Source organism: Bidens hawaiensis, unplaced genomic scaffold, assembly GCF_021521415.1.
Source record: "Bidens hawaiensis isolate Kalapana, Puna unplaced genomic scaffold, B.hawaiensis_p1.1 tig00004525_1, whole genome shotgun sequence".
NCBI classification, from domain to species: domain Eukaryota; kingdom Viridiplantae; phylum Streptophyta; class Magnoliopsida; order Asterales; family Asteraceae; genus Bidens; species Bidens hawaiensis.
Genome location: NW_027491273.1, coordinates 829,431 through 845,926, shown reverse-complemented (window position 1 = coordinate 845,926; position 16,496 = coordinate 829,431). Strand labels below are relative to the sequence as shown.

General features: G+C 34.3%; 2 protein-coding genes, 1 non-coding gene and 1 pseudogene across 4 annotated transcripts; 3 read left to right on the top strand and 1 right to left on the bottom strand.

Moving 5' to 3' along the window:
- The first annotated feature begins 1,656 nt into the window (after positions 1 to 1,656).
- Positions 1,657 to 5,532, top strand: LOC143626863 (glutathione S-transferase L1-like). Its single transcript, XM_077096811.1, has 10 exons — positions 1,657 to 1,742; positions 2,391 to 2,462; positions 2,873 to 2,933; positions 3,322 to 3,408; positions 4,118 to 4,216; positions 4,296 to 4,398; positions 4,492 to 4,565; positions 5,109 to 5,216; positions 5,318 to 5,398; positions 5,505 to 5,532. The coding sequence occupies exons 1-10, from the start codon at positions 1,657 to 1,659 to the stop codon at positions 5,511 to 5,513; spliced, it is 780 nt and encodes a 259-aa protein (XP_076952926.1). The 3' UTR covers positions 5,514 to 5,532.
- A 639-nt stretch (positions 5,533 to 6,171) lies between these two features.
- Positions 6,172 to 6,244, top strand: TRNAK-UUU (transfer RNA lysine (anticodon UUU)). Its single transcript has one exon. It is a non-coding gene; the product is annotated as a tRNA-Lys (tRNA).
- A 2,165-nt stretch (positions 6,245 to 8,409) lies between these two features.
- On the top strand, positions 8,410 to 9,802 carry LOC143626862 (nuclear transcription factor Y subunit B-8-like). Its single transcript, XM_077096810.1, has 4 exons — positions 8,410 to 8,541; positions 9,121 to 9,186; positions 9,521 to 9,571; positions 9,758 to 9,802. Exons 1-4 carry the CDS (start codon positions 8,410 to 8,412, stop codon positions 9,800 to 9,802), a joined length of 294 nt encoding a protein of 97 aa, XP_076952925.1.
- Positions 9,803 to 9,941: 139 nt separating this feature from the next.
- LOC143626889 (putative DNA helicase MCM8) lies at positions 9,942 to 15,207 on the bottom strand (annotated as a pseudogene). The gene is made up of 17 exons (XR_013152506.1): positions 15,010 to 15,207; positions 13,965 to 14,105; positions 13,587 to 13,701; positions 13,260 to 13,482; positions 13,020 to 13,183; positions 12,677 to 12,938; positions 12,449 to 12,544; positions 11,849 to 12,001; positions 11,696 to 11,766; positions 11,495 to 11,613; positions 11,295 to 11,424; positions 11,150 to 11,198; positions 10,916 to 11,073; positions 10,534 to 10,707; positions 10,260 to 10,430; positions 10,075 to 10,188; positions 9,942 to 10,000 (listed from the first exon to the last, which is right to left on the bottom strand). The product of XR_013152506.1 is annotated as a putative DNA helicase MCM8 (transcript).
- Between the last annotated feature and the right edge of the window lie 1,289 nt (positions 15,208 to 16,496).

Genomic DNA, 16,496 nt, shown 5'->3' with positions numbered 1-16,496 from the left:
AAATATGTTTTAAATTGTTATTTATCTCTATTTTTCTTTGTATGTTGGCTTTTTTTAATTAAAATAACAATATGATACCTTATATTAATAATGTTAGATTATTAAAATATGTCGTATACAATTCATTAACACACACACACACACACATATATATATATATGAAGTTTTATATATTTCCACCCGTGTGTAACACGGGATCTTACCCAATATAATAAATATGTAACTCATATATTTTAGCTCAAACGTATAATAGTCAGTTAGTTACTTAGTTATTAATTTACAAAATGCTTAAGGCTCAAATTCATTATTTTCGGTCAATTTTTTCAGCCCGAAAATTTCAAACTCAAATGGCAAAACCAAAATATGAAAACAGATACCCAAAAAACCAAAATCAAGCAGTTTCCAAAATTTCAAAATCCGAAGTCTTGGTTTCTGGTTCGGTTTTAGCCCAAAACCGACCCAAACTGAACTATGAACACCCCTAACTAAAATGTTAAAAACAAAAAAAGAAAAATAATATATGGCATCGAAACCAAAAATGTTCTCTTATTATTATGTATATGTTACATCATTTTTAAATTTTACATAATGGTCAGTCATCAGCCTGTTATCCCCGGCGTACCTTTGATCTATTGAGCGAGAGCCCTTCCACACGGGACTCCCGGATCACTATGGCCGAGCTTGCAGCTGACTAACATGTCAAATACATCTTGACTACAGAAAAAAAGAAAGATGACATCGAATCAGTATTAGCGGATCATCTGCGAATGAACGGTGCATATTGGGGGTTAACCACGCTCGACATGCTAGGTAAACTCTCAGCCGTTGATCAAGAAACGGTCATCTCATGGGTCATGAGTTGCCAGCACGAGTCGGGTGGTTTTGGTGGCAACGAAGGTCATGACCCCCACGTACTCTACACCCTTAGCGCAATCCAAATACTAGCACTTTTTAACAAAATAGAAATGCTGTCAATGTGTTTCATACTTATTTTGGCGTTGCGGGTCTTTCGCTTCTCGAGTATCCGGGGTTAAAGGCTATTGATCTGGCTTATGCACTGCCTGTTGATGTTGTAAATAGGATTTTTCTTAAGTGACTTGTGTTATGTTTGTTTAAAAGTTTTGTACTGTGGCTGTTTTTTATTTTCTAAATGAATAGATTTTATTATTTTTGTTGTTGGTGATGCTATTGTTGTTTACTGTTGTGTGTTTGACTTAATGGTTTTCGGGAACATCCCCCCCCCCCCGGCGTTTTGGGGTGATCTTTTTGTACCGGCGTTTTGTACATATTGTTGCTTTGGCACGATTTTTGAGGGTCTTGTGGCGTTTTAGGGGCATTTTCTCACCACACCACCTTTTTTGCAAAATGTCTAAAAGCTGACTAGGCGTCACATGACACAACAGGTCCAGGTATGCCTAGTTTTGACCTTAGTGATAAGTTAATGATATTGATTGTCAATTTGAACCATTGGTGGCGAATGGCAGTCTAACTAATTGTCAACAATAACTAAGCATTGATGGTAACCGAGGCAATGGACAATTTGCATTTGCATATGTCATGGGTAACTTAGTTATATAATTGTCTTAAGTATTTATAGTTAGGCTGTTCGTTGTCGAGGAAAAGGTCTCAAGCATCATGGGTACGTGGCCGATCAACATGGCGGTGATTTTACAGGTTTCCGATGTTATCCAGCCCGGCGCTATGCAGATGAGAGCAAAAGGGGAAAAAGGACGGCCGTTATGGTGAATTGGCTGTTGCTTTCCGACGTGGAAGACCATAATGCCAATCGGTGCTATCGGCAAAGAACAGCCTTATTACCGTCAAAAATTAGACTCTTGCATCAACCATTATAACGTTTCAATAAAATCGTTATAACTGTGTACTCACTGTATAAGGAAGATCTGTAGTTTAAATTTTTATACGGTGTTTTCATAATAGACAAAAAAAATCAAAGACAAAGCTTTTTCAAGACAGGAGTCAACATCAAATTCTATATTGGTCTATACGCGACGTATAAGGTTTTTTTTTTTAACAAAACCCTCCCAATGATGTCTATAGAAAATCCGTTTTTTCTTCTTTCACAACAACTCCAAAATGAGTGAATGAACAAATAAATGTATCCGGACGGCATTAGTGTCCAAATTATCTTGTCCTGGTATCGTAAGTGGTGACGCATGCACACAACAACAACATAAACTTACAACTTTAACACAATACTCCTTCTATAAATACACACCTCTCATTTCCACTTATACGTGTCCTACTATCGTCTTCACATCAACCACCTCATAATATATGGCTCCGTAAGAACTTGGTGATCTGGTTAAATTTGAATATGAATTAATAATATTTTTTTTATGTGAAATTGAAAATTGATTTTGATGCTGCAGTAGCGTAGAGGTTCTTCCACCACAGTTGGATTCAACTTCTCCACCACCCCCTCTTTTTGATGGAACCACTAGGTAGGTAATAGGATTGCCAAATGGGTCGGGTCGGAGTGGGTTGATTTAGAAAAGGGTGGGTTATTTTGGTTCATGACAGGTCGACAGTGGTCGGGTCATAACGGGTTTCGGGTTAGAACGGGTTGATTTATAAAAGGGTTCTTTTGGTTCGTGATGGGACGGGGGGTCGAGTCAGAACGGGCCGATTTAAAAAATGGTTTTTTTGGTTTGGGTCTAAACCCTAAAGGGGTCAGGTCAGAATGGGTTTCGGGTTAGAACAAGGGTTATTTATACGGGTTGGATTAAAAAATGTTTTTTTTTTTTTAACTATACAGTTAAGCTTTGCTTCTGGTTTTCCGCATTACGCGTTGTAACCGGATTGATCAATGTGATGCAATCATAAATTTGGTTTAATTTTGTTTTTACTGAAGGTTGTATACCAACTACGAATGCCCCTTTGCACAGCGCGTTTGGATCACCAGGAATTATAAGGTGAACTGCTGATCTATGTCTGCTTTATGAATTTGTAACATTAATGGAATCGATTACGGTTTAGTCATGATTTTAGAGAAAACACACAAGCAGTAGAAAAATAAGAACACGAAGATTTACATGGGTCGGTCTAAGCTGACATGTGTTCACGGGCTGCAACTAGAATATATTATTATCTACATCACACTATAAAGTAACTTTTAATCTTCTTGAAGACGGTGTTGATTATATGCTATAAATATAAGTTCGTTTAATGCAGAACCAAATTTAAGTAGAGAATTGTGAGACCTGCATAATAAACGTGTGGAATAGACCTTTAAGAAACAAAATTTTGGTCATATTGTGAAATTAATATTACACTTTTAACTATCTGGAACTTGATATGTAGGGATTACAAGACAAGATTAAGCTTGTTGGAATAGACCTTGGTAATAGGCCCGCATGGTACAAGGAGAAAATTAACCCACTAAATAAGGTAACACTTCTAATATCTATATAGGGTCAGACGATTCTATAAAGCGGACAAAAATGAGAAGTATGAGAAGGATTTGTAGTCACACAAAAAAACCCCTAAAAAATAATAAAAAAATCATAACTCAAAATTTAATAAAAAAACGAAAAATGTAAAAACATAAAAATGTTTCCACCGTCTTCCTCGTTCTCAAAATAAAAAAAAATTGTGTCTTTTTATTTATCATTGTGTTTTTTGTTTATTTTTGTCATTGATTGTGTCTTTTTTTCCTTGGCATTATGTCTTATTTTCTTGATATTGTGTTACATTACTCAACATTGTGCTATATTTTGTTCGGCATTCTGTTATATTTTGCGACCTGTTGTGTCTTTTTTCTCGGCATTGCGTCTTTTCGTCTATTTCTTTTTGGGAATTTTTTTTTGGAACAGGAACGACGGGGGGAAACATTTCGGTTTTTTAAATTTTTTCGTTTTTTATTTATATTTTAAGTTATGATTATTTTATTATTTTTTTGAATTTTTTTGAGAGGTTTTTTATGTGCCCACAAATTCTTCTCACACTTCTCATTTTTATCTCCCTTTGCATTTTAACTTTTCCCTATGTATATATTGTATGTATGTATTGCTGCTAACTTGCTATTATGTTTCAGTTAGGTATTTAATGAAAAATATTTGGAATAATGTTTTGTTAATGATATTATATGTTTTCTAAGGTGCCGGCTCTTGAACACGACAATAAAATCGTTATAGAGAGTTTGGATTTGGTGAAATATTTGGATAGTAACTTTGAAGGGCCCGCACTATTACCGGACGTAAGATTTAACTAAAATCTATCATATTTCCATTTTTACCATCTTTCAGAATATTAACAACTAACATGTTATTGATTAGGACCCTGCCAAAAAAGAGTTTGCTGAGGAGTTATTTAAATACACCGACACGTTTACTAGCACCGTATCTTCTGCATTTAAAGGAGATGTTGTGAAAGAAGCCGGTATGACTCAATCGAACCTTAGAAAAATCGTGATCTTTTGTTTATCTACGCTTGATCATAAATTTATAATATGGTGTTTTGAATTTTAATCAGGTGTTGCTTTTGATTACTTGGAATCAGCTCTTCAGAAGTATGAAGGTCCATTTTTTCTTGGAGATATTAGTTTGGTGAGTATTCGGTTTATTTTCACCACTTAAAAGTTTAACAAGTTGAAATGTAGAGGTGCAAACGAGCCGAGCACCAGGCTCGAGCTCGGCTCGTTTCGATCTCTAGTTCTAAAGCTCGAGCTCAGCTCGTGAGTAGTTTTTGAAGCTCGAGCTTGGCTTGGGCTCGTCTAGTTTACTATTTTCTAATTAATTTTTATATGTTTATATATATTTATATATATTTTTTTTAAATTGTAATTTTATGTATAACCTAATCTATATTAATTATTTTTCATAATATTATATAGATTAATTAATAATTATTAAATATATATAGACATATATTATAAAAGTTATATTATTGGCAGGCTTGTTAGGCTTGCTAGCCGGCTCGAGCTTGATAAGTGAAACGTGGGCTCGGGCTCGTTTAAGCTCGGGTTAGTTGAGCCTTTTCACAAGCCGGTCTAGAGTAGCTCGCGAGCAGCTCTGCTTGTTTGCACCCCTATTGAAATGGGCCGGTTGTTATTAGTTATTTACTTATCATTACAAACTTGTGGATTGCAGGTGGACTTTGTTTATATTCCTTTTGTAGAAAGGTTTCAGTTATTTATACAAGAGGTGTTCAAATATGATATTACTACAGGCAGGCCAAACTTAGCAAAATGGATAGAGGTATTATTATTCTTATTCTTATTATTATTATTATTATTATTATTATTATTATTATTATTATTATTATTATTATTATTATTATTATATTTTTTTGCAAACAGGAACTGAACAAACTAGATGCATATAAAGTGACAAAAGCCAATCCTGATTACGTTATTAATTTGTACAAAAAACGTCTTCTGGTAACTAGCTTTCTACAGCACACACAAAGTTTCTCTTTATAATTTTTTTTATTTTGGTTAAATAGTTATATAATACATCTTGCATTATTCTATATCATTGTTGTAGGCTCAGTGAAGCTGATGATGAAGCCCTTATTGGAATAATATATAAATAAAGTTGTTTGTATGAATAAACTTATGGTCTTATGTTGTATAACCTATGATAATTATGTATTGGATAATTGTAGACCAGATACTGTCTGGTGTTGTGTTTCTTAATTACTGTAAAATACATGTCTTTTATTCAAAAAGGGCTTGTGATGCAGCTTGTTGCCTGTTTGCCCCCTGTCTTGATGTAAACGCTTTATATTTAGATGAATAAAGCGGGTGTTCTAGAACCAATCAAAAGCATATTAGAGTTATTGCCATGGCGAAAAACACATAAATACATAATAAGATGGAGCAAGTGGTGTCAAGGTCTTAGGTAGAAATGTTACTTTTTAAATGATAAGGGTTCAAATCTCATGATTCATATAAAGGTGACTGGAGATTTATGAATACCATTAAGAGGTGTGATTTTGTAGTTAAAATAATAATAATAATAATAATAATAATAATAATAATAATAATAATAATAATAATAATACGAGGTGTTTTTTCTACCAGATTTACACTCAATGAAAAAATCCAAAAGAATGTTGCTTTGTTTTGTGTTGTGTATGGTACAAAAAATATTGTGTTTTTCTGATGCTGTTATCTACAAATTTATTTGTTAAGGAAATTTAAAACAAGTAGCCATTTTAGCTCAGTTGGTAAAGCGCGTGGCTTTTAACCACGTGGTCGTGGGTTTGAGCCCCACGGATGGTGATATTGGTTCATCTTTTTGCCTTATTTTAGTGGATAACCGTATAGCATGGGTGCATTCATACATGCTTTATTTGAACATAAGGCCTCATAGGCCTATATTTTTTGGTATGATTAGTGTTCATATTTGACAAGCTTTTACATATCGTATCGTGTTGGTGGGTTGACGTGTTGAGATTCATGGCGTGTTGACCCATGAATAACCGTATAGCATGGGTGCATTCATACATGCTTTATTTGAACATAAGGCCTCATAGGCCTATATTTTTTGGTATGATTAGTGTTCATATTTGACAAGCTTTTACATATCGTATCGTGTTGGTGGGTTGACGTGTTGAGATTCATGGCGTGTTGACCCATTTAAATTCGGGTTGTGTTTTGCTTCAACCCATTTTATGTTCATTTACGAATACAAGTAATACCTAGTGGCTTGCTAATAAATAAAACAATTAATTACTCAATTCATATAAAACATTTTAATAATTTGTGATAGATCTAATTGTTGTTGCTCAAGATAAGAACAAACGAATGAAAATAATCAGAGAATTAACTATTAGAACTAACAAAATAAAGAAGTTGGAAGTGAATAGTAGATAAAAATAGTTTAAAAATAATTTAGTTTTCTTTTAAAAGTTAATAGATGTAAGAAAAGTTAAAAGTCAAAGTATTTAACTTTAAAATATAAAACTTAAGATCTCTAAAATCAAAATATTAACTACACTAAAATTCTTAAACTGGCTAAAAGGTCAAACCACTTTTAAACGGGCCGTTCGGGGTCAGGTTGACCCGTTTAAGAAAACAAGTTGTGTCAGCAGACCCAAAACCTATATGTATTCGTGTCGAGTTACAGGTCATGTCAGGAAATGACACCCCTAATACGTATATCTAATAAAAATATACTAATGTCAAAGTAGTTAAATCAAAATACGTATATCTAATAAAAATGTACTAATGTCAAAGTAGTTAAATCAAAATATTTCAACAAAATTAAACCAATAGTCCATTTGGTTTTAGCAAGTAACACACCTCTTGTCGATTTGATTTATGTGGTTTTCATTTTGTAACAATCTTAGGTTCTAACTTTAGCTTTCATTAAAACTCAGTTAAATTTGTAATAAATGACTAAAATACATTACGAGAAACTATACGTGTTGTTTATGTAATTTACTCAAAAATAACAAAAACGATAATAAACTCCAAATTCCTCCCAACTGACGTTCCCACCCCCAAATCAAAGGCAAGAATCGTTGGACTGGGCAGACAAATTGCGGCTTCCTTTTTTTTTAAAAATATATTTTAAGTTTTAATAAATTACATGAGCAATCTATTAGTTTCTCACAAGAGCGTTTTAGTCGTTTTACGCAATTTAACTGACCTTTAGCATAACTTTGTGTCAGAAATCATATTGTTAGAAAATAAAATTCTCACAAAGCATTTTCATCCGAGTCTTTATCTTCATATATATAACTTAATTAAAAAACACATTATTTTTTTAAAAAACCTCAAGCATACAATTCTCCATCTCTTTTCCTACTTTACTCACAATCACTTATTTTTGTTGGTTTTTTATTTCGATTTCATACACTCACAAATTACATAGATTGATGAATAGTCACTTTCTAAATATAGAGGGTCACCATTGCTTCTATCAGAGACAATATAAGTTTAGCCACTCCAATACTAGTTATGTCTACCAAAATTATTTATGGTACTGATCACCTGAGTTGAAAAAGAATAAGATATATAGTACAAACACAAGAACCACATGTATCGCGTTTTCGAATCCCATTGATCACTCCCCTTCCGCCTGGTGTTCCATACAATGGCGGCCCAAAAAGCATGAAACCTGACCAATGGTCAATATAAGTTCTCAGTTAAATGTCTTAAAGTCTCATGGTGTGTGATTTTTGGAATTTTAGGACTTGGTGTTTCAATGGATGAGAGTGGGGGTTTAGTCAAGACAGGCTTTTGCCGATCACGAATGTCGACCTGATCATGAGGAAGGGGATACCGGCGAATGGGAAAATTTCTAAGGGTGCTAAAGAGAGTGTTCGAGAGTGTGTTTCTGAGTTCATCAGCTTTGTCACCAGCCAGTATGTCTTTCAAATAAATAAACCATGTGGTTGATATGATTAATATGGTATGGTTTGTTTTAAATTGTTGTTTATATGGCAAATGATAAGTGTCAAAAGGAGCAGAGCAGAATCATCAATAGTGATGATCTGCTATGGGCAATGGCAACATTAGGCTTTGAAGATTATGTTGAACCACTTAAGGCCTTCCTCAAGAAATATAGAGAGGTAAATAAGTAACCTTTCTTTAAAGGGTTGAAACTAGGGGTGTTCAAAAAGTATGTGGCTCGCTCAAATCCAGCTTGTGGGCTTGCTCGCTCGTTGGCTCGTTTTAATCATACCCCAAATTTTAATATATGCAATAATAATATATAAAAATATGTAAAAAACAAACTAATACATATAATATGCCCCTCAAATCTTTAAAAAAAAAACAAGGTTAATACATATAATAAGATAAATCTTGTATTATGTGTATGTTGAAAAAAAAACCTTTTTTTTCCTTTTTATATCAGTATTTATAAAATAAAAAATATATAAAAAAAAAGATAATAAAAAAAATAACGAGCAGGCTCGTTTAAGTTCAAGCTCGACCCCGAGGTCACCCTGGTTCGGCTCGTGAACAGCCGTAGTTGAAATGGGCCGAAACTGGCACTTCTAAATTGGCTACATATGTCTTTGTTTGAAATGATTATGGTAACTCTTTGTAAGTAACTATTGATGAATTAATGTTTCTACTTGTTATGATTCCAACAGACAAATTTTAATTATTTTATAATATAATGGATCCGATGTTTTCTGTTAAAGGTGACACCAAGGGATAATGGATACGCTAGGAAAGAAGTGATGCTGCCTGATAACAATCATAATCTGGTGAGTTATGGACCCTAATGCAGTTGGCTCGTATGGATTTTAGGCCGGTTGACGTTTGTGCAATCTCAAAGAACAATTCATTAACAATATACAGTATGTAATTTTAAACAATATGGACCGGACATATAGCCTTATTACATATAGTGAGTGAACCATGTTAATTTTGCATTTTATTTGTCTTGCTTCGTGGATGTTTGTTCGGGTCAAATTCCTAACATTATCAAGAAGTTTACTACAAATCATTGACTTATTAAAGAAACCATATGTGAAGTTTATATGCTACTTATGGAACCTAAATCTGATTTATATTCATCATTTTCATGCATTTCTACAGCTTGCTACTCAAGGTGTGCATTCAAAAGGTCTGAATCATGGTAACTCACAGGTATTCTTTCCCTATATTCATAAATATATACAAACATATATGCATACACACACACACATATATCGGGACACAAGATCTATGCAGAAGTATTTGCATTTCCTTAAAACAAAACAAACACAAAAAAAGACGATTTTCTGTGTTGTTAACATAGGAAGCTAATTTAAGCTGTTTAATGTAATTTGACAGCAGCAGGCTCAACAATTAGTGGTCCCAATGCACGGCTCTGAGTAACATATAACCTTACATTGGGAAAAGCTATTTTAATTGTTTATTTATTTATGTAGTTGGACCATGTAATCTTGCAGTAATTAGCGTTCAGATACGTGACAATTAAAATTTACAAACCATGAAATGAAGTTCTACTGACCTTTAACGTGTTGATCTGAACTAGTGTGTTGACCTTAACGATGAATAAGATGAAGATAGCACCTGAAAGAAAGAAATAAAAGTTTGGATGAGACGGTTGTTTTTAAATATTAAATATTTTATAATCCAAATTTGACCTGATATGTTTTTGGTCCTTTTTTAAGTAGATAGCCAACATTGTTTAAATTCTCGACAAATGAATCAACGTCCGGGACTCTTAACCCAATCCTATCAGCCAAACTGAATATTTCCTGATAATAAGAGTAATAAAAAGTCATTTCTCCATTTTTATAAATAATAGTTTTCTATAACAAAGCGTTACCGATATAGAAAAGCAGTCTTTCTGTTCAATCTCTGATTTCTTGTTGAGTGCACTTAAAAATCGCTTGGCTTCTTTTTGATGACTCATCCCGCCACTTCGACCAAAATCCACAACTCCGTGCTCGTCAACATACTTGTCATACAAGGATTCCTTCATTATTTCAACTACATCCTATGAAACATCGAGTTTGACCCAAAAAGTCAACTTTATAAGTATGCATCTCATTACCGCCATAATATATGGAATTCCAATTACTATAAAGAGATGAACTTACCTTAGCATCATTAACAGTTATTTCTTCTCTCAAATCGACCCTGGCACGCGCTTGTGCTAACCTTACTAGACTTTCTAACTGCCTTGCGGTTACTGGTGTACCATCAGCAGACGTGTTCCGGTCTCTCAGTTTTAAGTAGAATTCTTGCAGGATTTTAGCCGCTTCTTTTGAAACATGTCAAAACGAGTTATATTGTTTCAAAACGGGCTGAAAGTTGAAACGTGCACAAATTCTTATTAATGCATACAAACTCCTACATAGTTTTAGCCAATGATGTACACTATTAGATTTGTAACATTGTATATGAATCATAGTTAGCACATTCATTAAAAGTGTTAAATGAGTCGACCCGTCATCCATTCTGGTTCGCCCATCATGAGTACCTTGGAAAGACATAAGTTCTTGCATAAGCTATATATTTACGGAGAAGCGGGCCTGGCAATGGAACAAACTCACTGTCTTTTCTCGGATCAAGTCTTAACCTCAAGACTAATGAATTACTTTGTGCAGTTGGGACTGTGCTGCTAACACTTTCATATGCTGCACCGTTTTAAACTGATTAGTTTTTACAGTTAAATGCCCAAGGGTAAAAGGACTTACAGAAATTTAAGCATACCAGTAAGTTTTCTCACAGTTTGTGAACTATCTCCACTGCCACCATGAAGCTGCATATAAAAAATAATAATATATGTTACACCTTGATTCTGTTTAGTGTTGCATCAAAAGTTAAAACAAAGGTCCCAGACTCCCAGTTGACTTACCGACATAATGTGTTCAGACAGTTGTTTATCAAGTTTCTCATCAGGCTTGTCAAGCAAAATGAAAACCAAATCAAATCGTGATAACAAAGGTGCATTAATTTTCAAATTCTCATTCACAGTTTTTGCCCGGCTGTAACAAAAATAAGCAATTAATATAAAAGTGATTAATTATGAATTAAAATAATAATACTGATGAGTACTTGTAATGGCCACCAACAGGATTCGCAGCTGCTAAAACAGTAGTTTGGGCTGATAAACTTGCTACCAGTCCTGCTTTCGCAACCGAGACACATTGTTGCTCCATAGCTTCCAGTAAAGACTATGGTGGTAATAACATACAAAATAAAAAATATTTTCTTTTTATAAATGTAAATTTGCCTCCATTGATTAAGAAAACTAACCTGATGTTCTGCAGACATTTTATCAAACTCATCAATACAGCACAACCCTCTGTCTGCTAGTACCATGGCACCTGTCGAAAAACATAACACCTTAAATTATCAAGTTTTAGTAGGGGTCAAAACGCGCCAGGTTGGGTGTTTTCACAAACTTACCTGCCTCGAAAGCATAGTCACCGGTCATTGAATCTTTGACCACAGCAACAGTGAGGCCAGCATTTGTTGTGGCATTCCCACAAACATATATACCTTGTGGTGAGACAGAAGCTGCTGCTTGCAGGAGTTGACTTTTTCCTAGTCCAGGATCACCTAATATGGTTCACATTGCATTCACTGGGTTAATATACTATATTAAATCATAGGTTTGACACAAATTCAACACTAAATGCATGCAAAATTTGATTAGCAAGCACATAAAACAAGAAAGTAAAAAAGGTATGACTGTATGAGCCTGAAGTAATCTTCTTGAAAGAACATTATCAAATTGCAGACTATACACAAATGCAATATTATATGCCTGTAAAACTTCAATTAAAAGTCTTGTTAAAAGAAACTTGAAACGACAGATTTTACAAAAATCCAACATTAAATGCATGTAAAACTTTAATTAGCAAGCACATAAAGAAAGAAACTAGAAAGGTATGAGCCTGAAGTGATATCGTTATCAAATTGCAAAACACATGCACATATACAAACATTAAATGCCTATAAAACCTTGATTAACAGACTCACAAAAAGATTTAGAAAATCTCGTACCGACAATTATCACATGAATGTCTCCTCTAACAGGAACCTTATTCTGATCCATTGAATGTTTCCTCACACCTCCAAACAATGCCAATGTGATTCCAGCTGTTCAAGGTACAAATATTAATTAATGTCACATGGGCCCTCCATAACAAACTTTACATAACTTAATCACCTAACAAAGTGAGGCAAAATTATCAAATATTAGTACATCTAATCAATCACAGTTTTAAGTACCTTTAACGAGTTCATGCCCATAAATGGACGGGCAAATTGACTGCAGTATTTGACGAAATACATCTGAGCCATACTCTGAAGTAAATTTACAAATGAACTCTAAATCCCTTTGACTAAAAGAATATAAATCCAGCAGGTCTGTAGCTTTATTCACATTTTCTGTGTCTTGCAAATTCTCAGTCTGACTGTGATTTAGAGTTTTTGACTGAAATCCCTTCTAAATACGAGTAATATAATCCTTGATTCTTGCCCTTTGATTTACCTAACAAATAATAAATATTAGTAAAAAAACTGAACTCGTAAGTATCAAAATGAAATAAAGAAGAATTCAGAAAATAATTACCTCCACCTATATTCATATAAGTGTTAATCACCCTTATTATGCCAGTAACAGTCACAACATCTCCTGGAATACAAAGATCTACAAGATCTTCAATCAATTCACATTCCAATGTTCTTGGAACTCGGCCTTCTTCATGATGCTCAGATTTCAACAACTCTTGAATTCTAGAAAAGTTAATTATATAGTTATAGAATCACATAACAATGCAAGCATTAAGAAGTTAGGTTTTGAAACTCCTACCTTATTTTCTGGAAGTCTATTTGTCTATCACTCGATCTAATTGGATTAAAACTTCTGCTTTTGCAACCATGTATTACACAAACCGAAGGAGGTGAAAATTTCCCATCAGGGAAGTCACGTGCGAAAGTAGTCCCACATTTAGCACATGCAAAACTCGTTTGTACCACTAAAGGCTTGACAGTGCTAACTTTTACCACAGTGCCACGCACTGAAACGAGCCTTTCTGCAATGTTATTATGGTAAATGTTAATATAATATAAATAACATAGATTCAATGCATAGCGGTATTAACTATTAACCATTAAACAAATGCAGAATAAAATATACCAATGTAAGCTGCCTTCAGATTCTTCAAAGCAATCATTGATTCAGGGTGGTTGTGCAAGCGGATGTTGACCTTTGCACGGCCATCCCATTCTTCAACATATGAATCGTAGAGAACCTAATTTAATTATAACATAAGTTTAAACTTGCATTAAATGAAATAAACATACAGTAAGCAAACAGATTCTTCAATGTAAGCTGCCTTCAGATTCTTCAAAGCAATCATTGATTCAGGGTGGTTGTGCAAGCGGATGTTGACCTTTGCACGGCCATCCCATTCTTCAACATATGAATCGTAGAGAACCTAATTTAATTATAACATAAGTTTAAACTTGCATTAAATGAAATAAACATACAGTAAGCAAACAACTACAATTTTACCTTGTGTACTGCAGCACTCATGCAAAAAAGAGCTTCTTTTGGTTTTCTTTCTAAGGCTTCGTAAAATTCCGATATCGTGCATACTTTCCGAAAATGTTGGAAATCAAGTGGCAAAATGAACAATATGTCTTCTCTCTTTACCTATTTGTATGTTATTATAAATAATATTGCAAGAAAATGCTACAGTTGAGAGGGAATTAAGTCAAGTTGGCAATAACTTCACTTAGAAACTTATGCAATTTCAACTCAATTGTATGAGTTTCCCTAAAACATGTTTCTCAACTCATTGTGTGGGCTTCCATGTCGTTTTCTTGATAGCAATTTCAGAACTTAATAGTATTGCCACTGTGTGTGCTCTACCCACTGAGCTAATAGCCCGTCGTGCAAGGGGGAGGCCACTATGCTAAAGATGAGTAGAGGTGTAAACGAGCCGGCCCGAGCTCATATTGTTTTTGACTTATGAGAGCTCGAGCTTGAGCTCGGCTCGTGAGTCGTTTTTTCAAGCTCGAGCTCGGCTTGGGCTCAGCTCATTTACTATTTACGAATTAATTTATATATTTTTTAACTTTATTTATTATAAACTAAAAAAAAACGTTAACGAGCCTAAGCTCAGATAGAGCTCATGTGCAATCCCTTAAACGAGCCAAAGCACCGCTCAAGCTCAACTGTGCAGTATAAAATGAATGCATAAAAGTCGAAAAGAGTTAAAACTTAAAAATACACTAGGCTCTACAACTCTACGAGCCTAAAGGAGCTTCCCATACAAAGCTCAAGCTTCGGCTGAATAATTAACGAGCTTTACTTTCGGCTCAAGCTCGATAAGACTCGGCCCATTTCAAACATTTAATAAATCCAATCTCAAGTAGCTGGTGAGTGGCTCGGCTCGGCTCTATTATCATGAAATTAATCTCTAATAACTTGGAAAACACGCATCAATTTTATATTAAGCAATCACTCCACTCGATATCCAAAATCAATACGACAGCGTTTCGAGTTAAATTGTATGCGTAAGTGATAATAAGAGAAGAGATGGATGGATAGATACCTGAGAGATGAATTGTGATCCGTGAGGAGTATTATTATTATTATTGTTATTGAAGAAGTGGTCGATGAGTCTGGAAGTGAGTTGCAGGTTCTTCTTGCCGTCGGCGTGAGTGTAGTCGATTTGAGGCAAGTATTTGGCTAATATCTGTGTCACTTGCCCTCTCGTGTCCGACGACTTTTGCTTACTGCTGCTCATCATCGTCTTCGTCTCCAGGGTTTGCGTTTGATTTTGGCGGGAATCAAAGTCACAAATAACCCCAAAACCGACATAGTTTAAAACCATAAGCCAGTTTGTAACCGATTAAAACCGTAGATTTTGAACTTTTAACCTGGTCAAGAAACCGATTTTAACTAAAACCAGACAAAAACGGGTTAAAAGCTTAACTGAAACATACCAAAACCAGCCAAAACGGTCAGAAGTCGAATCGAAACCGATCATAACCTGGTCAAGAAACCGATTTTAACCTGAACCGAAACCGATCGTAAATCGATTTTTACTTTTATTGGCCAAACTGAACTAGTTTCAACTTTCAACCTAAACTGGTTTGTGCACCTCTGTAACTGAGTAGTAGAATGGGTGGTGTTTTCTTTTTTTTTTTTTTTTGGAATCGCAAAATTTAATCAAACAACTAACAAGACGCTAGAGACTAACAAATATATTAAAAGTTATAAAGTGAAATTACGCCAATCCTTTCAGGTTCCAAACATTGCTTTTAAACGTATAATGATTTTTTATGCAAAGGTTCCAAACATTGCTTATAAACGTATAATGATTTTTTATGCAAAGATTTCATGTATTTGTATGTTTTCGTAAGATAAGTCGGTGTTATAACTATTTGATGAACGTATTTTTCAACTAGAAGTTTACATGTCTGGTCAATGGCTTAGTCCATGGGATGGAGTGGCATTGGGTTTAAAGCATTTGCAATGTTATAAAGAGGTTATATGGTTATATATTTTAAACATGACGTTTTAGGATGGAAGGCAATAACAAAAATAAAAACCATAGGTGACTTATGTTATAATAATAGTAATAGTAATAACAACAACTGATGAACGAACTGGTTTTTTTCCCTGTTATAGCACCAAACTTTATCGATATTATTATATTTTTTTGCACTTTATAGCGAGTTGTTTTTGTTCTTGTTTCCCGTACCGCTGATAAATGTCATATACCAAAATCATCAATTTATCAATGAACAATTGGTCCCCGATCTTGATAAGGATTACAACTCCATTGCAAAGGAGGAATTCAGTGTGAGGATATACATCCATGACTGCATATAAGAATCGTAACCAAATTTTATTAGCGATGCAAGAAACAAGAAGCAAAAACAGCTAACGAGAAAGTGCCAGAAAACAGAATAACACCATATCATAAATTTATTAATCCTTTGCATCAAGAGTAATTGCTGCCCAACACCATAGATGAAGAACTGAACGGGAATAAGAGAATGGAGCCTGACTATTTAATATTTATGTGCACCT